The 24488-nt window shown below is 42.4% G+C and overlaps 1 protein-coding gene across 2 annotated transcripts in view; it reads left to right on the plus strand.

Annotated features, from left to right (window-relative positions):
* The window catches only part of wwp2 (WW domain containing E3 ubiquitin protein ligase 2), a 67914-nt gene that overhangs the window by 14644 nt on the left and 28782 nt on the right, over window positions 1-24488 (plus strand). For both annotated transcript variants that reach the window (XM_034685722.1, XM_034685723.1), the window contains exons 6-10: window positions 10737-10815; window positions 13284-13447; window positions 13972-14212; window positions 15194-15283; window positions 22007-22181. In XM_034685722.1, coding sequence (XP_034541613.1) covers window positions 10737-10815; window positions 13284-13447; window positions 13972-14212; window positions 15194-15283; window positions 22007-22181 — 749 coding nt within the window. The remainder of the gene's footprint in view (window positions 1-10736; window positions 10816-13283; window positions 13448-13971; window positions 14213-15193; window positions 15284-22006; window positions 22182-24488) is intronic.

Genomic DNA, 24488 nt, shown 5'->3' on the forward strand with positions numbered 1-24488 from the left:
TCTTTTGAGCGTTTGCTAACATTGCCAACAGCCTCGTATACACACACATGTGTGTTTGAATCTGTTTATACAGACAGATGCTTCTGCACTGTAGCTCTCTTGTTAGTGTTTTTCCCCATTTGGAAAGAGTGTTGTGTTTTGTACATGGCAGCTTTTCAAAGACGCGTCTCACTCACATGGTAAACATTACAGAGGGTTTGTACCCATCGAGATGTTTGTTTGATAATTGGAATGGGGGATTTGTTCTTTGTTTATGAATTGTTTATATTTAATGAAGTGTATAATCAAATAACTTCACTAGAATATTGGTACATTCTAAGTGTACATCCGTTTATTTAAAGGGAGCATAACAGAACAAAAAACAAGTATGTTTGAATTAGTGTATAATCATGGGGGCCGCTATCTTCCACCGCCATGTTTTTACAGGAGCAGTGAACAGACAAGAAGAAGTAGAAGAGAGTGGTTGTTGTTATGTGGAAAATAATTTGTATTGATAGATGTTTTTGATATTGAAACTTAACACATGGAGGATCATACAGCAGCTTCTTGTCCCCTCAGGCCACCGTAACTTCACCAACGGGAGGGGTGAGCAAGGGAGTGTTTTGATCTAGACTATGGCTGTTTTCAAAACTGCCTACTCTACTAGCAGTACGTACTGATTTGGCCAAAAATTCAGTATGTAGTATGTGAACTAGAGATAAATCTGCAGTATGCCAAAACTCCCCGGATGTCGTACTGATTCAGGAACATTTCTCAGTATACATCGGACCAGTCTCCCTCACGTACTGGTTCCCACAATGCGGAGCGCTAACGTTAAGCTTCTTTTTTCCATATATGACGGGGGCACAGTTTTTAAGTGTATTATCGCCACCTACTGTGTAGGAGTTGTATCAGACGTTTTATGCTCTTTTAAATTTACAGTAAAGTAATATGAAATAAACTGTTCATGTCTGTAAACATTATTAAATTCCATATAAACCACTTCTTAACTTTTTAAATCAGAAGGGATGTTAAAGAAGGAGTTATTCTATCAGCTCAGCCGCTTTAATGGAGTTTAAAAAAGCCTTTGACTTCCAGATATCTCTAAATATTCACACTTCTACCCTGTGTACCTTTAAAACAAAACCGACCAGGATTTGATGAGGTACATGTACTTATCAGAGCAGGCCAAAAAGTAATTCACCTCTTGACATGTACATTTGATTAATTGATATTAAAACAATTTTAGGCTACGTCCATGATGCTAAATTAGCAGATTGAAAAACTGAACGTGCTCTTTAACTCTCCTTCAGAACTAATCTCCATCCATACTGCCATGGAAATAAATGTCCCGTGACTATTCACAAACAATGTGGCATGCATTCGTTTTCCTGCATCCAAAACAGCATTTCTCCTTCAGGGCTTATAGGGAGCATGATACGTGAGTGACTCAGAACAATAGCTCGCCTTGCTTGTAAGCAGTGGAAGCATTATCAAACTGAAAGTGTATTTACACAACAGCTGGGAGCATAATCCCTGTCCACACATGACCTCATGACAAGTTCTAGATCATTAGGCGTTTTTCGACCGCAGGAACTTTACCCCTAAACTATGGACTTTACCCCAGAACTACGTGCGTTTTGACCGGTGGACCCAGTAGATAATATCCCCCCTAAAAAGCCCCTGCTTGAGGGGTAGTACTTTTCAAAGGTCCCGGGACTTTTGGGGGGCAGGGCCTGCAATGCTGAACGTGTCTGATTGGTGGATTACCTGCAGTGTTTTTATTCCACCCACCGTCCACAATAACATCACACACATCTGTGATTCACTTGATTTCTCTTTCTTTCATTAGTTTTGATTTGTTCTATCTTTTTTGTATGTGTGTGTGTACTTTTCAAAAGAAGAAGCTGTGATTCTCTTGATTTAGCAGCTTGTAACAGTAGTTTTTTCTAAACCCACCGTGAATGCGTCTCTCCTGGTGTTCCGGTTTTAAAAGTGACCCTGTAAACTGGAGACCTTCAGCTGAACGTGTCAGTGTTTGTGGAGTTTACACAGCTGTTGAAACACAGAGGGAGTTCCTGGGAATGCAAACTAGTTTAGTTTTTATTAAGATTTCAAAATATCCTCATCAGATATTTAATGATCGTCTAAAGACGTTTGTGAGGTCCGCTCCGGCGTAGGCTACGCCGTCGATTCGACGAAGAAGTATAAATCAGGCTTAAAGGTAGCCCATCGTCGAATCGACGGGAACTGTAAGCCCTGTGATTGGTCCGCTTGATGGCATTGTATTTCCTGCATTTACAGCACTTCTGAAATTGCAGCGCATTTCATCTCCTCCGACGTCTCCTCTCTATCCATGCAATCATGTCTGTATGATGAACAGCAACATGTATCAGCTGTAGATTAACATAACATGCTCTGATACAAAACACAAAACGTACCGCGGCCAAAAACAGATGACCGACTATTGGAGAGACCACTCTGCCCTCGAGCGTCTAGGCGGAGTATTTCTGCGCAATGTGAACACACACAAGTGTATGGGGCTCATGTCTGCATCAGCCACTGCTGCGTAGGGTCTGTGCAGAAGTATAAACCTGGTTTAGAGTGGCTGAATTAAAATAAATCAAGCTCTGAAAGCTCTGGGAAAATATGAAGTCTAACCTTTTTCTTCAGGTAACATCACGTGAAATCAGAAGTTGGCATGTTTCCCACAGCTCTGCCAGTAAAGTGCAGAATGGAGAAATGGACTCAAGCGGAGCACTAGCCTTGCTCAACATCAGCCTGCATCTTCTGAAGATATTATTCTTTATGTGCCCATGTAGATTATTTAAAAATGCCATTAATCAGCCCGATGAATCAGCTGATTGATTAACCCGTCTACCTCTATTACAAGGTGCTCTGGGGGGCACCAGAACTTCTCTGTTCTGCGAAGAATAACATGTAAAGAATAGAGTTACACTTAAAGTCATTTGACACCAGAGCAAAGTGTACAACTGCACTCTTGCAACCACATCAGCCTCCACCGTCTTGTATTTACTGAACTGTAACACTGACATAAATGAACACTTTGTGGGTCTTGGTGTGCATGTGTTACTGTTCCCAAACCAATATAAAATCATTTCAGAGCCCTCAGAGGAAGGATTTCAAACCCTCCACAGGTTTATTGACTCTTGGTCAACAGTGTTCCCCGCTTCCAGGCACTGCACTAACATTTTACTTTCCTTATGGGTTGGAATACTTGGTGTCTTCTAACAAACACACAGTTATTAAGCTTCTCTTAAAACCTTCTATCTCATCTCTGTGTCACACACACACACACACACACACACACACACACACACACACACACACACACACACACACACACACACACACACACACACACACACACACACACACACACACACACACACACACACACACACACACACACACAGACTCAAAAACATAGGAACACACATGCACACATACAGAACAGGCTTTTCATGGAGTGCTTCACAGAGTCCACAGTGTCTCCTGCTGAATGAACACAGAGCCAGCAGTGAAGGCCAAGGCCTGCCTGCATGGGCTTCATAAATGTGGCTCTTTGTGACTGTGAAGAGAGGTTAAGAGGAGGTGTGTTATGGGTGTTTTTGTTTATGTGCATGCTGTTGTACCACACACTTTAACAAGAACAGCTAAACTAAAAGATCGTATTAAAATGGGAGGTTCATGTCCTCACTCATAAAATAAACTCGTCCGTGAAGGACAGGTTTTAAAACACTAGACTAACGACTCCCTGAGCCTCGTCATTCATAGGCCAAAGAACATTATTGGTGGTCCTGGAATGGGAGGTGAGCTTCACGGATGTGCAGCTGACAAATCTGCAGCAAACGCGTGATGCTATCGTTTCAAAACGACCAGAATCTCTGAGGACTGTTTCCAGCGCCTTGTTGAATCAATGCCATGAAGAATTAAAGGCTGATTTGTACTTCTGTGTCCAATCGATGGCGTAACCTATGGCGAAGGTCTGCGTACGGCCTGCGCACGTAGCTGACGTGCAGCTCCTCCAAAATGTAATTACCCGTAGAATCAACGTGGACCGCAAGCCACGTGATTGGTCCGCTTGGCGGCATTGTATTTCCCACATTTACAGCACTGCCGGGATCGCCGCTCATCAGCCTCTCATTGGCCGCACATCAGCCATGTATTTCATCTCCTCCTGTCTATTCTTCATGTAATCATGTCTGTATGATAAACAGCAACATGTATCAGCTGTAGATTAACATAACATGCTCTGAACCTCTGTGGAAAAGTAAACAGAGATCGTTGAGGGGCCGTAAGCAGGAGACCGAACTATGATATACCTTTTTGACCAACGAGAAACGGGTTGTATTCCCGGGATTGTGGTCGCACTGATGGAGCCCATGGAAGAGCCACGTCATGACGTCAGATTTACGTGACCGCTTTTCCCAGCATCGCTATGGCAAACTGTCCCTCACAACAACAACAATGGTGGACAATGGCGGCTTGTCTCCTCGGCCGATCACTGCTTTGCATCAGAATCCATTAGTCTCTTTTATTTTTTCGCTGCAGTACAATGGAGGAAAAACACATTTGGTTTGTGTTTTTGATCACGGCAACATCATCCCCCGCCCCTGACATAAGCGGTTCGCGGTTCTAGACCAGCAAAGAGTTGGAGCCGCTCTGGAACCGGTTTTCCCGGTTCTCAATTGAGCGCCGGCTCCCAACTGGCCCGGAAACTGCCTTGGTTGAAAAGTGGTAAGAGAGACCACACTGCCCTCAGGTGATTCAGCAGAGAATTGCTGCGCGACATGGACACATCAACGCACAAGAATGTGATGCTCATGTCTGCTGCGTAGGGACGACGCAGAAGTATAAATCTACAGTTCTGTAGGCTAAAGGGGGGCAATCCTGGGACTAGCAAGGTGTACCTAAAATAGTAAAATTTAATGCCTGCAATATGTTTCAGGAACAATAAGATACTGAAAAGTTGTGCAATTTAAGAAAGACTGGACCCCCCCACTGTAGAGATGATTGATCACACTTGAGAGCAGCTGGTTGGCGCCCTAGAGTAGAGATTACTGCTCTCTTTTTCATGATTTTGAAACTTATTTGATATCCTTTGCAGTCTTTGTATCATTCAACATTTCTTCACCCCCGAACACATTTTTTCTGCACTTTACACAGACCTTAGAAATAGCCAATTAAAAGCATGGTATGCCATAGGGCGTGGCTACCTGTCATTACCACAGCTAAAGGCCCACCTCCAATCCAAATATGACTCCTCACTTCAGACTGCAAAACCAAGATGGCCGACTCAAGGCCTATCGGCAGTCTATCGGCAGTCCTTAAACCGATGGGTGAGGTAACAGCAGCTCATCCACACTCATTCAGTCTATACAATTTAGCAGTTTTCACAGCTTTTAGACTTTATGCTAAGCTAAAACCAAATTCTGCCGGTTCCAGCCCAAGGTATCAATCAGTGTGGACACAAGGGAGTCATTGTAGTGTTGGGCTTGTCCTCACAATGCAGTTAAACAAAGCAAGGTCTGTAATGTTAGCGCGTGTGCATGTCAAAGGTGTCCGTAAAATGAATTGAGTGCTCCCTCATGTTTTCTTTGTATAGCATATTTTTTTTAGTCCCCTTTAAACACACGCACACGCACACACACACACGCACGCGCACACACACACACGCACACGCACACGCACACACACGCATAATCACTGACATCAGGAGTGCTTTCGTCTAATTTGTTTCTGAGAATTGCGTAATTGAGCCTCATTGCTTGCAGCTCAGCAGTACAATCGCCTCCTGTGATCCTGAGGCCGTATGCATGGTAGCAAGGGGAGGGGGGGTTTCCTCTCCTGGTTTACAAGGGCAGGAAAGACAGGTCATATGTGTGTGTATGAGTGTTTGTGGGGGGAGGAGAGGATGGTGAACAGAGGGCTAAAGTTTGCCCTCAAGGACCAGGGGTTTATGCCGGAGCACCTCGGTCTTTGAGTGTTTTTTAAAGTCCTGTGTGTCGTTGGAGGCGTATGTACTGAAGCTTGTGTGTATGAATGGTTGTACATGTACATGTGTTTTACATTCTGCTGTGTGTGTGTCTGTGCACAAGCATATGCGGGTTGCCTGAATATATAAAGTGCATAAAGGTGGAAGTGTGCTGCGTTCTGCTGGTGTCAAGGCGCTCTGTGTTCTCGCTCTGAAGGCACCTCTGTTAGTTTTGGAGGTTTTACTCATTTCCCCTGGCAGCCTTCCTGACACATGCACGCACACACACACACACACACACACACACACACACACACACACACACACACACACGCACACGCACGCACACGCACGCACACACACACAAGCACACACACACACACCATAGACAAACCTTTGTATTGAAAGCTTTGGAGGAACAGAATCTAGAGCAGAGAGATTTAAACTCTGGGAATATTGGTGCACTTTGTTAAGGTTAGATGCTCTACTAACACGCAGCCTCCCATCCCAAAGAAGAAGATGAAGCCTCACATGCCCCTCAGCACAGACCCACCAATTACTAACACTCATCATCCAGGACACAGCATGCTAGAGTCGGCACATTAACATGCCACTTGTCCTTGTGTCGCAGATTCTTGGTCTCAGGAATATTCAAAAGGATAAATCTCAAAAACATGTAGTCGTCTGAGACTCTAAGTTGTCTATGCGATGCTGGATGCATAGATACACATCTACAGAACTATCAAGCAGTGTTAGTTTAAGAATCTCCGCTGAGTTTGATAGCTGAAGAAGATACTTTTTTTTATTTGGCATGATATCTGAGAGTACATTAGATTTAACATGAGGGGTTGCTCCACTATTTCAGACCTTTCTAATGACAGCAGAATGACCAAGTACACAAGAAGAGAGAGGGGATGTTATACACTTTATTATGAAAGAAAGCATCTTAGACAGATAGAAAACAGAGACAACATGCAAGTACAGAATGTAATGTATGTTCTTTATCTCAATTATTATAATTAATATTATTTTTTTGTATTATTATTATTATTATCAATTGTAGAATTATTATTTTTGCATTTCTATGTATTTTTCATTCTGATTATATTTAATGTATTTTATTTTTTTTATTTTACTAGGATTTATATTTTATATTATTCCTTATTTCTATTAATGTTTGATATTCTTATTTATTGTGTATAAGAGCAGCTGTAATGACTAGGAATGCAAATTTCAAGTATTTCCCGTGATCGATCTTTGGAAATGATAACTATCAATTGTTGATTAATCATTTTAAAAAAACGTTTTCCATGTCAAAAACAATGCCAAATGCGTTTTCCCCCTGAATCAAATTTTCCTTCACGACACAATCTATATAACTGACAATATTAAATAACTAAGGATCATGCTGAGGTGTAAAACGCTGAATATCAACATGTGGAGCAGGCTCATAATCTCTGCAGACATACAGTCATAAAAGTGAAGGCTCAGACTTCAAGAGAACTGAACAGAAACATATTTCAGACTCTGTGTCCAGTTTTCTGTCTACTCGTTCTTATTGAGAAAAATACACATGTGAATGTGGTCAGGTGTCAGCCAGGAGCGCAACAGGGTCATAATCAGTCCAGCGACGGAGGAAAAAAGGCTCTCGTGGAGACCTGTCACTCAGCCGCAGCCCCCAGCTGAGCGTCTCCGCTGTGTGCAACACCTTCAGTCAGCTGATTCACATCCAAACATGCTTTAAACTTAAAACACCTCCCTGATAACTGAACCCCCCAGGATAAATCACCCCCATGTACGTTCACTCCCGTCATTAGAAAGGTCCACTGATAATCCAGAACAACCTCTCATGTTTAATGCAGACTTTCTCCATCCCATGCATGTTTTTAAAATATCTTCAACATAAAATACATTTAACATATATCCCCTAACCTTTTCGTTGTGTGGGAAACTTTTAATCTATCCCCCAGCTTAAGTAGTTATCACTTGATTCTGGTTGGTCAAACACGTCGAACTACAGTCATTAATTCTGAATAGCAAGAGTGACAGTAATGACAACCAGATCAAACATGTCCTATCAAATCAATCTGCAGAAAAGACTCCCATCACATTTATAAAATCTCATTTCACCTTCTCCTGTTGACTTTGTGGCAAAAAATGTTACCTGACAGCATCGCTACAACATGAAGGATACTTTAATATTACTCTTCATTTATTTGAAGAATATGAAAGAAGTATTTAATTTAGTTGTGCTGTTGTTTTATATTGCTGATAGTTATTATTTTAAGTTATAATGCAACAGCTAAAAACAGACGTACACACAAGACGTGTAATGAGACCTTTGCCATTAAGAGGGAGGGGTGATGAACTCAGGGAGCACGCTATGACACAATGGTTTCTCCTCAAGATCTCTGTTTATTTTTCTGTACGTCCATCGGGTCTACTCACAAGAAGCCCTTTCATAGCCACAAAACAGCAGTGTGTGTGTGTGTGTGTGTGTGTGTGTGTGTGTGTGTGTGTGTGTGTGTGTGTGTGTGTGTGTGTGTGTGGGTGTGGGTGTGGGTGTGGGTGTGCGTGTGCGTGTGAGAGAGAGAGAGAAAGAAAGCGTGTGCAAGACAGAGAGAGATCGAGAGAGCTCGCTCACCTGTTTGCTTTCCTTTAGATAGCAGGATGTATATGTGTGTAAATATGAGCAGTGTTTGCGTCTCACGTGTCTCTGGTGTGAGTGTTGAACGTATGAGAAGGTGCTGTGTTTGAGTGTGCGCAGGAGAAAGTGAGTGTTAATGAAAAGCATGTTATAGGCCTGTGGTTTTCAGTCACAGTTTGGAAGGAGCATGTAGTCACACATTCCCTCACATCACCACAACCACACACGGACACACACGGACACACACGGACACACACACAGAGACTGCACAGCACAAGGATAAATGGTCTCTGCAGCTGTACTTCCTTTGCTGCATATTTTAAGTCTAAATGGATTTGACTTTTCAGACAATTTTTTCATAAACACAAGTTTGCCTAACTCTGACTGTGAGAACTTTTCCTGTTGCGTTGGATTTTCTCCTTACAGTAGAGCTTAGAAGGAGAGGGAACACGGTGCTGCAGCAGTCTGAGAGAGTGAATGAAGAGAGGGAGGAGAGTTTGAAGAACAAAGAAGTGAATCTGATCCGAGTCATTTTATTTTAGGGGGGGTCACACAGACACCTTTGCGCACTGCAGGAGTGTGCTGCCGAGATGTGCATACATTATCTTTCCTTTGCTGGCTTCACTTCTTTTCTGACTGAGCATGCTCCTCTCTGCCCGTCATGAAACAGACAACAGACCTGCAGCTCTGTGTTCAGGACACTGACGGAAAGCAGAGGGATGCATTCGAACATGCTGCACACTGTTATTAATCAGAATGGAAGCTGGAGTAAATGAATACACTGGGATTTGAGAATAAACGTGCCCAAGTTCGAGCCTGACACGCTTAGCTTGAGGCTACACACAAAAATGTTAACACACAGAGACGTCCTGTTCTCAACTTAGAGTGAGAAAATAAATAAATACAGCCGGTCGTCTCTCTCTGAGTGTGATTACCTTTGTACGAGTCTGCTCATTGTTTTCTTGAAGTAAAACCCTTTTATTTCTTTAGTTTCTCTTCTTATGATCAAAATGTCTTTCAAAATGTTCAGTAACTTTGTTGAGCTGTGTTTTGTGCACCTACCAGTCAAAAGTTTGGACACACCTTCTCGTTCAATGTTTTTTATTTATTTTAATATTTTCAACATAGTAGATTAATACTGAAGACATCAAAACTATGAAATAATCTGGTTTTGCCATAATCTGGATTACAACAGTAGTCAAATAGGACTATCCATTGTGTGCTAACCCTACCTCTGAAGAACACAACTGATGGTCTCAAACACATTAAGAAGGCGAGTCATTCTACAAATGAACTCTTGACAAGGCTCATGTTAATTAGAAACCATTCCAGGAGACCACTTCATGAAGCAGACTGAGAGAATACCAAGAGTGTGCAAAGCTGTCATGAAGGAAAAAGGGGGCTACTTTACAGAATGTAAAATATAAAACATATTCAGCTTTTTTTAACACTTTGTTGTTCATAAAATAATTCCATATATGTTCTTTTATAGTTTTCATGTGTTCAGTACTAATCTACAGTGTTACAAATATTTAAAATAAATACAAACCATTGAATGAGAAGGTGTTTCTAAACTTTTGACTGGTAGTGTAAGTACAAGCTAAGGTAGTGGGTAGTTTTTTTCTCTAAAGGTCACTGCACCTTTGCATTTTAAACAAGTATCCCCTTTGGATTACAAATATTACTAATAATCTGTCAAACGTTCCCTGATGTGTCCAGTGTTTCTCTCAGAAAAGTAGAGTACTTCCCCAAAAATATATTTTTTTATTATCTTTATTTTCTGTTGTAGTTGTATCTGAAGCAAAGTGTAGTAGCAGCCTGGATTAGCCAAAGCAAGAGAGCAGACTGCTGTGTCAGAAACAGAAACTGCTCTGTCATGCATCTTTTAAGCTCTATATGTCCTTATTAGTGCAGGACTCTTGTAATGTCATTAACTGCAGTAGTTCTGCATCTTTACACTCACAGACCTTTTCTCACTCAGGCCAGAGGAAAGATGTTCAACTGTAGTGAAGTGAGAGAGGTTTTAATCTGAGTGAGTTTGCTGAGGTGAGCGCGGGCTGGTGGTTATTATTAGCTGTCTCTGAACATTGATGATGTAATGTGTCTTTGCAGAGATACTGCAGTCAGACAGACCCAACCTGAGGAGGACACAGAGCGAGGAGACTCCGAGTACAGCTGGATCCCACAGCAGGTCAGGACACACACACACACACACACACGCACATGCACACGCACGCACACACACACACACACACACACACACACTCACACTCACACTCACACTCACACTCACACTCACGCACACACACACACACACACACACACAAACAAATATATAATAGGCACTGATTGCACATTAAAAGATGGGAGTCAAGCACTTGCATACTGCCCGATTATACACAAAAGTAACATTTCCTCTTTCACCACCACCCTCTTCTTCCATCCACTGGAACAGTTACATAACTTTTTGTACCCTTTTGGCACATTGTTTCAACACATTGTGTCTTCTAATGACTGTGGGGCATTCACGCACACAGGAACGGTTATAAACGGGGTTAGGTAGTCGGAGCGAGAGAGTCAGTCTCAACCATAGACTGTATAAAATAAACTTACTCAGTAGTACCGACGGAATTCGGTCGGTACCTATAAAAGTACCGAATTAGGTACCCATCCCTAGTTTTCAGTGATCAAAAGAGTTTTATGTGCAGATGAAGTATACAGCAATGTTATCTTTAAACATCATGTACAGAGGTGTAATGTATAACACACATTAGGGAAGTTTTCGGTTTGTGTTTGCTTTCTTTTGGAGTTGTTTTCCTTTTTTATCACCAAAATCACAGCGACATCAAAACTCATGAGGCTTTTGAATCCTAACAATGCTACAAAATACACACAGACACACACACACTCACTGAACCTCTCTGTTTTGGCATTTAATCACACTTCAGTCCCTGGTTTCATCCGTCCGCAGACGTTGTGGTACAATAACAAAAGAAAAGCACAATATCAAAGTTGTGTAACCGTTTTTTAAATACTGTTTGCCAAGCGCTTATATGAAAATCCCAGAGTTAAAGCTTAATCATAATGAAAATAAATGGAAGAAAGAAAAGAAGAGGCCTGAGTGATGGGAGCCGGTGCCAGTGTGGTCGACTAAAGCACTTCTGCAGAGTGCCAGCATGTTATTCCCCCTCCTCAGTGCGGTTTCAGACGCCGCTCCCCCAGCTAGAATGGTAGTTGGATAATAAATAGTGGAGCAGACTACATTTATTTCAAAGCTCTGCAGAGGGGGTGTGTGGGGTCAGATGGTATTTCCCTCTAAACATTGCAGGGGGGCATTTAACACAGTTCAGCCAAGAGTCCAGACCGCCTCTGTCATGGAACAGCAGTCAACATCTCTATCAGACACCGCAGAGAGCACGAGGAAGAGACGCTGTTCTCTCCGTCTCCCATGACGAGCCGCTCAGCGCCCACACGCAAACATCCGTGAGAGACATCCCAGACAATACACAGGAGGAGGACGGATCCACTGACATAAAGATGATTAATGCAGGATTTCATTATTAATGAATGTGGAACCATCCTAGAAATAATGTGACAAAACCCCTGAAATATGCAGCTTAAAGCATGTGCGCTGAAAATGTCTACATGTTCAGACAACCACTCACTTCCTGTACAGGTCATTAAACTACCACGTCTTAGATCTTGGTTGTGTCATCCTATTTCATTTAACAGGATGAGGGTTTTTAGTTGTTTAACATGTAGGAGACAAGAGAGAGACAAACTGATCTAAAGTCGGAAACAGCTCAGTCAGCCTCTCTCAGGAGTCTCTCCTCCAAGAAGATTCAGAGGAACACGTCTTTGTTTTTGAGAGGAGGAAACCTACAAACAGTGTGGCTGCTATAAGAAACCCTTAAGAGATAAAACCAGATAAGATAAGACTCAGATAAGACTCTGAGTTTTGACAAAAAGTTGCTTCACTCTTTGTTTCACAAGCTTTGATTATCTCTGCTTGAAGACAGCATAGTTGTATTTCCCTGCCTTTCAAACCTGAAGTTGACACCAAATTGTTACATCTTCCTTTGCTTCCTCGTCTCCTTATGGCGGCAAATAAAACAAGCACAGCCCCGGGTCATGTTTTTGTCCCAGCTCGGCCTCAGCATTCCTGGACCCTGGTGAGGGAGAGCCAACATGTTTTCTTTGTATGAAAGCTCTTGTCCCAAAAGCAAAGTTATATTTAGTGTTTGGAAAAGATCAGGGTGTTCAGACACTGACACCTCTGTTTGTATTTGTGTGTTTTTTATGTCGGTGTTGCCCGTGTACTCTCTCACATGTGTGCCAGGTCTGATCCCCGGAGTCCGGATCAACAATAGGTCTAATTATAAGTTGTCAAAACAAAGGAAGTCGAAGTGAGAGAGATTCAAAGAATGAGAAAGAGACAACAGTGGGACACGTTTTTCCTTTACTGTACATGTTAATGTTGATGTTACTCTGTCATCACTGTCTCATCACACCTCCCTCCCTCCCTCTCTCTCTCTCTCTCTCTCTCTCTCTCTCTCTCTCTCTCTCTCTACTGGCTCTTCCCTCATCTCCTTTTCTTTCATTTTCTTCCCTCATCTCCTGAACATCCCATTCTCGCTCTCTCTGTACCTCTGTTCACAGGAGTAACCGGCACTCAGTCGGGGGTTCACAGAGTGGCTCACCTGGGTGCCCTCGAGGGGTCTCTCTGACTAACGGGGAGCTGAATGAGGAGCAGATCAGCGGACCCGGCTCATCCAACCGCCTTCGGTCTTCCAAGAGTCACGGCAGCCCTGGAAGCAGTGCAGGTACACAATGAGTCCGGCTTCTTCAGGACTTTGATAAGTTCACACCAGTGTTAATTTTGGCAGCTATTTTAGATTTAGTCTCAGTCTTTAGATGAAAATGCCTGTTAGTTTTAGTCACATTGTAGTCTTCTCAGCTCTTTATAGTTTTAGTCTAGTTTTAGTCTAGTTTTAGTCTAGTTTTAGTCGATGGAAACTCAAAACATTTTAGTCTTTGATTTTTGCCAAAACCTTTTCTCTTTAAAATAATTCATGTAGTCGATCAGATATCAGTATCGGGGCTACCAGGTGTTCAAATAGTCAATATTTCATTCTTTAAACACTTTTGTGTAATATCTTAACTGAAATAATTCACTATTATTAGTAGTTCAGAAGTCCTGGATGTCAGATTTTGTCATCAGCACATGATGTGAAAATCCTGATCTACTAAACCAGAATCAGCCGGTTCTCTAGTCCTCAGTTCATCAGTGACCCTCTCCTCTCCCTCTCTCTCTGGTCCTCCTTTCCCTCCCTGTGTCCTCTCTCAGACAAAGTTGAGTTGACTTCTAACGGGCTAGAGAATAGTAATGGGGGCGTGGCCCGTCACACGCCTCCTCCACCCTCACCGTCAGGCCGATCCCCAGCAGCCAGCAGCAGCAGCAGCCCTTCTCCAGGTCAGGACGCCTTGGGCCTGGCTGGACCATCAGAGCCTGGCCCGAACGCCACCACTAACAGCGAACAGGCCGGCAACAGCACCGCAGAGCCAACCACAGACTCACTCCCGGCAGGGTAAGAGGCAACCCATACAAATATACAATACAACTGAACATGTTATATTCAGCCAAGGATGGCAGTATGAGATCATTAACTCTAAACAACTGTAGGAAAGCTTCACAAAGGACCTTTTAAAGTACTCTCTCCAAGTATAAACACATGTGCTGAGATACGTTTCTTTCTTCTTTTGTTGTCGTTGAAGTTTGTTCTTTGAAAGTTTTGCCCCAAAAATGGGAAATAGATATTAAAAACTGAACATTTTAAGTGAAAACATGTGTTCACTGAAACAGTTAGTAGTTATATAAGAATGATATTGTAGATCTTTCCATTATGACATATTTAAAGACAACACTACAACACATGAAATATCCTGCTGTCTCTTATTTGTCACTTCATTATCTTTATGAATTCATCTCAGAGTTTTTATGAACAAGAGGATTTTCTCTGTGATACACACACTGAATGAAGCTAACCAGCCAGGTCAAACAAATCAGGGATGGTTTCTGTTTCATTCAAAGCTAATAAAGAAATGTGTTTCTTATCTTCAGATAAACTGAGTGTTAAAAAAGAAACAATACATGGACACAGTGGGTAGATAGACAGCATATGTTTGGTAAATACCAAGCGGCGTGAGAATTGAAGCCAATGCGAAAGTGTTAAAAGCTGCATTTGAGTGTCCGCTTGAGGCTGACTCCAGAAGTACCGGAAACCACATACACACTAATTCAAAAAAGCCGATCTACAGCAGAAATAAACATGTTTACTCTTTAGCTCTTGGCTAGGAGGCCTCTTTACGTCACACTAGCTCAACAGAAGTTCCAGTATGGCTCCCGCCGACAATTAGCCTCAAAAAGAGCTTCAGAAACAGATGGTTCTACGTCCATTATTTATACAGTCCATGGTAAAGACAGGCGAGGGTACTAAACTACTCAAGTATGGAAGTGATTGCAGGTGATGATGAAATGTTTTCTCTCTCTCTCTTTGTTTTCTGTGTAGCTGGGAGCAAAGGGTGCTGCCTCATGGCAGAGTGTACTACGTTGACCACAACACCAAAACCACAACCTGGGAGAGACCACTGCCACCAGGGTATGCTATGTTTGATGTTTTCATGTGTTTTCTGAGGTGATGCATTCATTGTTTTGCACACATAAAGGTGACTTATGTGTTGGTTTATAAATTGTCATGTCTTCCACTTTTCATATAACAATGGTTACTATTGACACCAGGTACAGGAAACAGACAGGCTGCAGAACCTCTGGCTCACATCATTAAATAACATCAGTGACTTATTATAACAACTAGCATTTCAATGCTACTCAAAGTTTATGGTTCGGTAAATGCTTTTAAGTGTTGGGGCCAAGATTCGGTACATTCTTAGTGCAACAAAGCAAACGTACAGTGAAATATTTTGTCTTTGTTCTCGTCCTCTCTTTTTTTTTTGGTTCAGAGCTTCAAAACACAAAAACAACTTCATGCTGATTCCCTTTTCATCAGTAGAATCACATTGATATATTTTCCTGACCCCCCTAATTAAGAAGACGCTCACTACAGTTAAAAAAGAAAAAGCTCCAACATGTAGTCACGTCTTTTATATTGACTTTGTCATCTTCCTGCAGGAATGATTTCAATCAATCAATCTTTATTTGTAAAGCACCAAAATCCCAACAAATGTTCTCCTCAGACTCTTTCCAAACAGAGCAGGTCTAGACCGTACTCTATGTTCTATTATTAACAAAGACCCAACATCAAGACAGGATAAGGTCCAGTCCCATCTTACAGACAGGACTCAGTCTGATCTCATCTTAATCCACCATGAGCAGAGCACTTTGCAGCATTTAGCAAGTTACAGTGGCAAGGACAAACTTCCTTTAACAGGCAGAAACCTCCAGCAGGACCAGACTCATGGTAGACACACATCTGCTGAGACCGTGTTGGAGAGAGGGATAGAGGGAGATGAAGAGAGAGAGAGAGATGATAGTGGTGAGATGGATAGTAGTAGTTGTAGCAGCTGGAGTCTGGAACGTCCACAGCAGCAGAGATCCAGAGGAACCTACGAGACAAGGGAGCTCAGGGACTCCAGAAAGGACTAAAGTTAGCAACTTTAATGGGACAGGAAGAGTTAAAGTAAGAGACAGGCAGAGAGAGGAGAGAGAGGGAAAGACAGGATCCCAGTGTGTCAGTTCCCCCAGCAGTCTAAGCCTATAGCAGCATAACTAATAGCTGGTCCAAGCCTGATCCAGCTCTAACTATAAGCTTTATCAAAAAGGAAAGTTTGAAGCCTACTCTTAAAAGTAGAGAGGGTGTCTACCTCCCGGACCCTGACTGGTAGATGATTCCAAAGGAGAGGGGCCTGATAACTGAAGGCTCTACCTCCCATACTACTTTTAGAGACTTTAGGTACGACAAGCAGGCCTGCATGTTGGGAGCGTAGTGTTCTAGAGGGGTAATAGGGCACTGTGAGCTCTTTAAGATTCAAAGGTGTCTGATCATTAAGGGCTTTGTAGGTCACTGCTCTGCATTTGATGTGAGCACACATTTTAGAGTTAATGAGCAGTTTGAGGAAACATTGGTGCACTTAGAGCCTGACCTGTGATGTGGGCGTGTCCAGGTATATTGGTATCACAATATAAGTATTTTTTTTATATACCCTGAAAGAAAAACTGACACAGAACATAATGCCAAACAATACTTCCAAACAAAACCGAGCCTGTTTGTTTTTGAGCTTAGAGTAAGTTTTTCAAGTTCCATACGATGTGATGTGGTCTGATTTGTGTTTATGTGCTCAGACAACCTCATGAAAACAGCCTTCACCCTCTCTTTGTGTACTGCATTACAAGAGCAGAGTCTGCCAAGGCCCGGCTCTCTTTATGACTCTTTTAGTTGTACCAGTTATTTATTGATTTTCAGAGTGTGTGACTTGAGCGACTGGGAGAAAAAAAAAGGCTGTTTTAGGAAAAGGTCACCCCCACCCTTTTTTTCCCCCAAGCCTCCACCCCCCATCTCAGTTTTTCCACACAAGGCACAAGAGCGTGGGGGCCCAGAGAACAAAAGTCCTTTCTTAGCGCCACATGTACTTCTATCCACCTCTGTGTCGGCTGCTGGCTGCCGTGGCCCTTCAGAGGATCAATTAGCAGACTAATGCCAGGCTAGTGCTCCAGATGTACACACTGGGAACTGTTTAGAAGTTTTGGGGGCAGGGTGGGGGGACAGGCAACAGAAATTTAGAAGCTGAAAAAATGAAATCCAAAGCCAGACTGAGGGAAGCTTCTTAGACACACTGCTCTTTATCAGAGACATTGCAGGGTTTGTAACTATTACTTCCTTAGAATTCAACCCCAGTTAGCTGCAAGATGTCAGAAACCAGTTCCTTCTAGTTAACCAGTACTCGGGCCTCTCAGGTTACTGATGTTTGGTGCTTCATACGACCACACTTCCTCTCCAGACAGTGTGTGTTGATATGGCTCCATATCACACTAACACTGTTATTGTGAGTGCATACAAATTAGTGACATGTCGGCTTTCTGGAGCCAAAAGAGACTCTTATTGGATAAGGGGGTGGAGCTGGAGAGGTTAGCACACATTGGAGTTACACAGATGTAGAGGTTAGTTGTAGAGCTCAGTGAGAGGTTTTTCGCTGACTAATTACTGAATTAGCTGAATCATAAACACTGTAACTGCAGCATTTCCCAATTAAGTGGATTACTTGTTAAACTAAAAAGCTAGTAGAGTCACCTCTTAGTGTGGTCTCTGATAGTCGGTCAGAAAAGCTAAAGTCAGATAGCAGAACCGAGTAGAGGCTCTCAGACACGCCATTGTGGGCTCTGGGCTTTTCCCTGGCTCCAGTAAATAACAAGCTAGTGCTAATATCAGAGCGGGATGTTTTTTCCTGTCTTTGGAAGGAAGCTTAGAGGCATAGTGGTCAGAGAGACGATCCCTCAACCTAATGACTCCCTGTGTTTTCTATCATCCACGCTGCTGAATTGTCCTTGAGCATCATATTGAAACCTAGCAGCTCCTGGGGCGCTGTGGTGGATCTGAGCCGGACCTCTGACCACAAGAGAGCAGAGTTTTCCCCATCAGAAGACAACAAAGTATCATGAGCTAATCTAGTTTACTGTTGTCTCTGAACTCAAACCTTCAGGGTGGAGATGGAGACCATGTGGGTCAGGCCTCACTGGAGACATCAATGCTAAATCGGTCTGCACACTGCTAAAATATTATTCAACAAAGAGGAATTTTATACCCAAGAACATAATTACAGCATATTTATGAACACATTTTCAAAACACAAGATGCAGCTGTTGCCCAAATCCCTCAGATTTATTTGACAGATATTGAAGGTGTGTTTTTAAAACAGGTGTTATGTTTGTCTGTTCTAGGCTCCTTTAGAAAAAACACACACAGAGGAACAGTAGTGATGGTCTGCTGATACAGTTTGACCTCTGAAAAAATGGAATGATCCTATTTTCAGATAATTATACCCTAAATGTAATCAAATCAACTTATACATATTGAAAAAAGAGGCTTTACCCATTTTAACAGGGTGTTTCAAAACATCCTCATCCTCACCATCCACTGTTCCTTCTCATTCGATTCATTCAAACTCTTTAAAGGGATAGTTGTTGTATTTTTTAAGTGAGGTTGTTTATGTGTTTTACCCATGGAGGACGAGGATCAGCTCGGCCTCTTGTCTAGAAACCAGCTGGAGGACCAGCTCATTGTTTGAGCTAATTTTAAGTGTATAATATATTAAGTCATTTTTCAGTGCTTTACTTTGCCTATACTTAATATCAGTTTGAGATTATTTAAAGCAAGCAATGCTGAACATTATCTGACTGACAAAGTAATGATTTAAATGTGTTATTTCAGCTTAGTCTTCCCCTTCAACAACTAACTCGGATAAGGCCAAAACATATCGTGCAGACCAGGTGTCATTATACAATAAAGCATCTGAAAAACAGTCAGTAAGGAAGGGACACCTGGTTGGTGAGTGATGCAGACTGCAGCCATATGTGAAAACTATCCTGCGGTCTAAAGAATCACTACTTGGTATTCTTGGATGCTGTGTCCTCCTACTCTAAAGAGGAGAGGGACCAACCAGCTTGTTATCAGCTCTCAGTTCAAAGCCAGCATCGCTGATGGTATGGGGATCATAAGAGTCCATGGCATGGGCAGATTACACATCTGTGAAGGCTCCATTAATGCTGAACTATATATACAGGTTTAGGAGCAATATATGCTGCCATCCAGACAATGATGTCTTCAGGAAGACCTTACATATTTCAGCAAGACAACACCAAACCACATTCTGCACATATTACAACAGCATGGCTCTGTAGTAGAAGAGTCCAGGTGCTGAACTGGCCTGCCTGCAGTCCTGACTTGTCACACATTAAAAACATTTGGACATCATGAAACAGAAAGTATAACAAGAACAACAATGGGACAACATTTCACTTTCAAAACTCCAGAAACTTTTCTCCTTGGCTCCCAAAAGTTTACAGTGTTGTTAAAGGAAGAGGTGTTGCAACGATATGTATTTTTGTCTCTTTCAAGGCCTGCAGACCTGAACAGCTGCGCAACAGGTAGAAGAACATGTATTTGATGTGTTCAGGAATAGTGCAGAAATGAATAGGCTTCCTGACGGCAAAATAAAGTGTTGAAAAAATCCTGAACAATAGGGGGGACACTAACGGCCAAATTCCACCAGATCCGTTTCCAGCCCGTCTCTGATCCGTCACAGCACCAGATCTGATAGGTTTCTATTCTAGTCAATGTGTTAACTTCCACTGGATCTGCTCCGTTGCGTTCCGGCTGCGTCTCTGATCCGGCAGGTCGGAACGCAACGGATCAGATATGCAAGACTTCTATTTTTGCCGGATGCCGGAGCATGACGCATCAATCTCAACAGAGCAGATGGAGCGAGACAGGAAGTCAGGCACCAAAACAAAATAAAAACATCCGGTTAATTTTCAGAATAAAACACTCTGTGTTATCACCAGATCGTATTTCACTTAACTACAACAACAAACCGTCATGATGAGCGGAGCCAGACCTGGAGTCAACAGGTCAGAGGTTTTCAGAGGACCAGAAAGACAACATGGATGAGGAGAGGAGGAGAAGAATCCTTGATTCAGTGATTGCCGCAGGAAAACCTCGGTCACATGACTCCGGCTGTCCGGCGGTCCTGCTCTGTGCTGCGTTTCGAAAATGCAACCAGTGGGTGTTGACGGACGAGAGAGCACGGAGCTGGACCGCAACAGATCGGGACAGACCGGACACGGATCTGGTGGAAGTCCTGTGTTAGACTGACACCGACAGCTTATCTTCCATGCTGGTTCCTCAACAAAGGGGCTGGCTTCTATTTTGGGTAAAACACATACAGTTGTGCTCATAAGTTTACATACTCTGTCAGAATTTCTGATTTTTTTTGGCCATTTTTCAGAGAATATGAATGATGAGAGAAGAACTTTTTTTTCACTCATGGTTAGTGGTTGGGTGAAGCAAAATTATTATCAAACAACTGTGTTTACTCTTTTTATATCATAATGACAACAGAAACTACCCAAGAAACCATAAATTCTGCCAGGGAATGTAAACTTATGAGCACAACTGTATATTGACAAATACCTCATACAAACACACTTCATAAAAATAACAAACTATCAGAATAAATGAGTCATATGTTTCATCTGCAACTTTAGTTTTATTTGTTTTTGTTTTGAAAATAGTAGATTTACACACAGTCAAAGAATTGGCCGTCCTGCTTATATTCAGCTATAAAATCCCAGCATGCAGTACTGTCTCAGACCGAACCAGAGCAGGGTGCATGGAAATATATGCAAGTTTGGTAGACATGGACCAACAACCCTTATCTCCACTCAGATAAGTTGCTGATGTCCATCCACCAACGGGGAATTTTGAGGATAGGATGTCTATCAGAGATTTGAAGGAAGTTCAGTGTAACTTGTCTCCGGTCTTTACAGCAGCTTATGTTTTTCATCATGACACCAGTAGAAACCAGACTGAGACCACTTCAAAAACAATGACTAAAACAGTGATAAAAACTAGTGAAGAAGTTTAAAAACTGTCATGACGTTTAACAATCCAGGCTTCAGTGGAAACGCTGCTACCTCCCAAACCTCCAGCCCTGTGAGTGTCTGCAGTGTGTTTTTATTAGCAGACAGAAGTGGATGCTGTTCTGCTTAAGTCACAGATATGAGAATAGGAGCAGAGCTGCTGTGACTCCTGCTGAGCTCAAGGGACCAGTCTTTGTGTAAGGACCATCTATCTCAGTCTACGTCCAGGCCCCCACGTCTCATGGGACAGACAGGATATACATAGACTTCTGAGTAATGCCACAGGCAGGCACTGACACACAGCACAGCATATGGTGGTTCATAGTTAGAGGCTGGCTTGTTTCCAAAGTAAATCAAGTGTTTAATGGAGTTAAAGTTAAGACAAATCTTTTTCACTATGTTGATGTGAAAGTGCAGCTTCTTCTTCTGCTGTACTTCCTGTAGATACACACATTTCACTGTAGGGCAATGATCAGGCTTCGTGCATGTATGGGAAATGTTGTTCTTCATGCACAGGTTTTCCCCCTCTTTCCTCTTCCTCCCTCCCACTCTCTGTCTGCCTCTCTCTTCTGTTTTCTTTCCTTTTCTTGCCTTTGTTTCTCTTCCCTTGTCACTATAAATTTACTATCTGCAGCTCTCTTTTAATATAACCACCCACATGCATAATGAAGATGTTGTTGAAAGCCACAACTCTTCTCACTCCCCCTTTCTCCTATCTGCCTTCCTCCAGCTGGGAAAAGCGAGTGGACCAGCGGGGCAGGTTTTACTACGTGGATCACAACACCAGAACCACCACATGGCAGAGACCTACAGCCGAGTCTGTGCGGAACTACCAACAGTGGCAGAGCCAGCGTAGCCAGCTGCAGGGCGCCATGCACCAGTTCAGCCAGCGCTTTCTCTACCAGGTACTTCATGCAAAGGTTATATGTGCACAGGACGCTATACGCAGGAGATGAGACTCCCTGCTGAGGCAAAGGTTTCATCACTTAGAAACAATTAAGCACCTTTATCAGTCGATCAACCACAAGTTGTACTCCATCAACCAAATGCAAGGTATACATGTTATCTGAAAAAACATGGAGGACAGACATTTCTGCCAGTACTTCTTTTCAGCAGAACAGACAAACCCTAAAAATGAGATCATCACTTAACATGAAGTCACAGCTGAGCAGCAGGGATATAAATCACAAGTTTCATGGCTTCTGCTTGAGCTAGCCTAAAGAAGTCTGCCAAGTTGGGTTTCTGACTTGTTTGAGTTCAATGACCCCTGATCAATATGAGACGATATCATAGACCCACTTCAGAAAACCAGGTAAACCTTTGTGAAGTTAAAAAAGGGCTCTATATTTCAAAATATATATATTTTACTTTTGATACCAAAAAAAGGTATATGAATTAGGGGTGTAAATTTCAAGTATTTTTCATGATTGATCTTTGGAAATGATAATCAATTATCGATTAATCATTAAAAAAACAAAAACATTTTCCATGTCAAAAACAATGCACTTTGCATTTTTTCCCCTGAATCAAATTTTCCTTCATGACACAGTGTATTTACCTGACAGTATTGAATAGCTACAGATGGTATTGAGGTGTTCAAAATGTTAAACCAGTTGAATATCAATGTGTGGAGCAGGCTCATAATCTCTGCTGACATACAGTCATAAATGTGAAGGCTCAGACTTCAACAAGGGAACTGAACAGAAACATATTTCAGACTCACAGAGTCCAGTTTTCTGTCTACTCAGTCTTATTGAGTGAAATAAGCATGTGAACACGGTCAGCTGTCAGCCAGGAGCGCAACCGGGTTGGAGAAGAAAAAAACGCTCGTGGAGACCTGTCACTCAGCCGCACTCAGCCTGATAGCTGAACCACATATGAGACCACATGATGTGTGCTCCACGTGAAAGAAAATTGAAACAAAAAAGTGTGCAAGCAAGTTCTTAGTAATAAAATGATCAATACTCGATTAATTGTTGACATCCCTAGCTCTTAGTCTTCATTTTCACAGGCTGTCACTTAATATTGAGTCCTTCAGCTGCAGTTTAACTGCTACAGCTCACCTTAGACTGAAAACACTATGACATACATTTCATTTAAATGTCATCCAGTGGATCTTTGTGTTTTGAATTGCATGTCACCCTCACACATTCACAGTGCAGTGAAGAGACGGCAGCATAGAGAGCGTTTAAGAAGGTATTTAAGACTTGTTTAGTGTTTTACTTCCTCAGAGGCATTAGTGGAGGTTTGGCTGTGAGTATGTGACAGCCGCTGTCCTCTCAGTGGAGAAGCCAAGGTCAGACTGCTGCCAGACAGTAAAGAGTTACGGGACTGAAACAACAGAGCTTTTTCAATGGGCCATTGGTAAAACCAGCCTCAGAACCCTTATGGGTTTCTATTAAAACACCCCACCCTGCATTTTGCTGTGTGTGTGTGTGTGTGTGTGTGTGTGTGTGTGTGTGTGTGTGTGTGTGTGTGTGTGTGTGTGTGTGTGTGTGTGTGTGTGTGTGTGTGTGTGTGTGTGTGTGTGTGTGTGTGTGTGTGTGTGTGTGTGTGTGTGTGTGTGTGATTATGTGTGTTTGTGTGTCTAACAGTGTTCCAGCTTTTTGGAGATGTGTGTGGATTTCCAGAGCTCTGTGTGTAATGTCTTTCAATGTATTGATGTATGCTTCATTCAGGATGTTGTTTACACCACAGACAAGATGGTAAGCATCAGTGATGAGAGGACTGGTTGTTTTATGTCATCAGATTTGTTTCATTCCTCTGCTGCTAGTCCTCCCACAGGAGACGATGATGGCTTGTGGTTCCTCTGCTACTTTCTAGCTCCCTCACTCCTCGATACTTTACCACAGGCACACACTCTATAGCTTTGATAGCTTTGTGTTTTCTCACCTATTTCTACTTTCAAGCACCACCCTGTTGTCCTGGCTCAAAATCAAAACAGAAACGTAAGTGCCAAACTCAAGGCTACAGATCAGGAGGAGAAAATACAGTGGTTATGTTCATTATTTATACGGTTCTGTAGTCCTCTTTTTACACCTCTTTGATTCTGTGATTATGTGTCTGTCTGTATGTGGTTGCTTTTATGTGATTGGTCAGTGTTTAAGATTTGTTCTAAAATAAGTAAGAATGATTGGGCTCCGAACATTAACCCTCAGCAAACATCTGGTGTGTTGAATGGGAAGAAGCGAGGAACAGTACTCTTTTGTGGA

Source organism: Notolabrus celidotus, chromosome 6 (assembly GCF_009762535.1).
Source record: "Notolabrus celidotus isolate fNotCel1 chromosome 6, fNotCel1.pri, whole genome shotgun sequence".
In the NCBI taxonomy this organism is placed as follows: domain Eukaryota; kingdom Metazoa; phylum Chordata; class Actinopteri; order Labriformes; family Labridae; genus Notolabrus; species Notolabrus celidotus.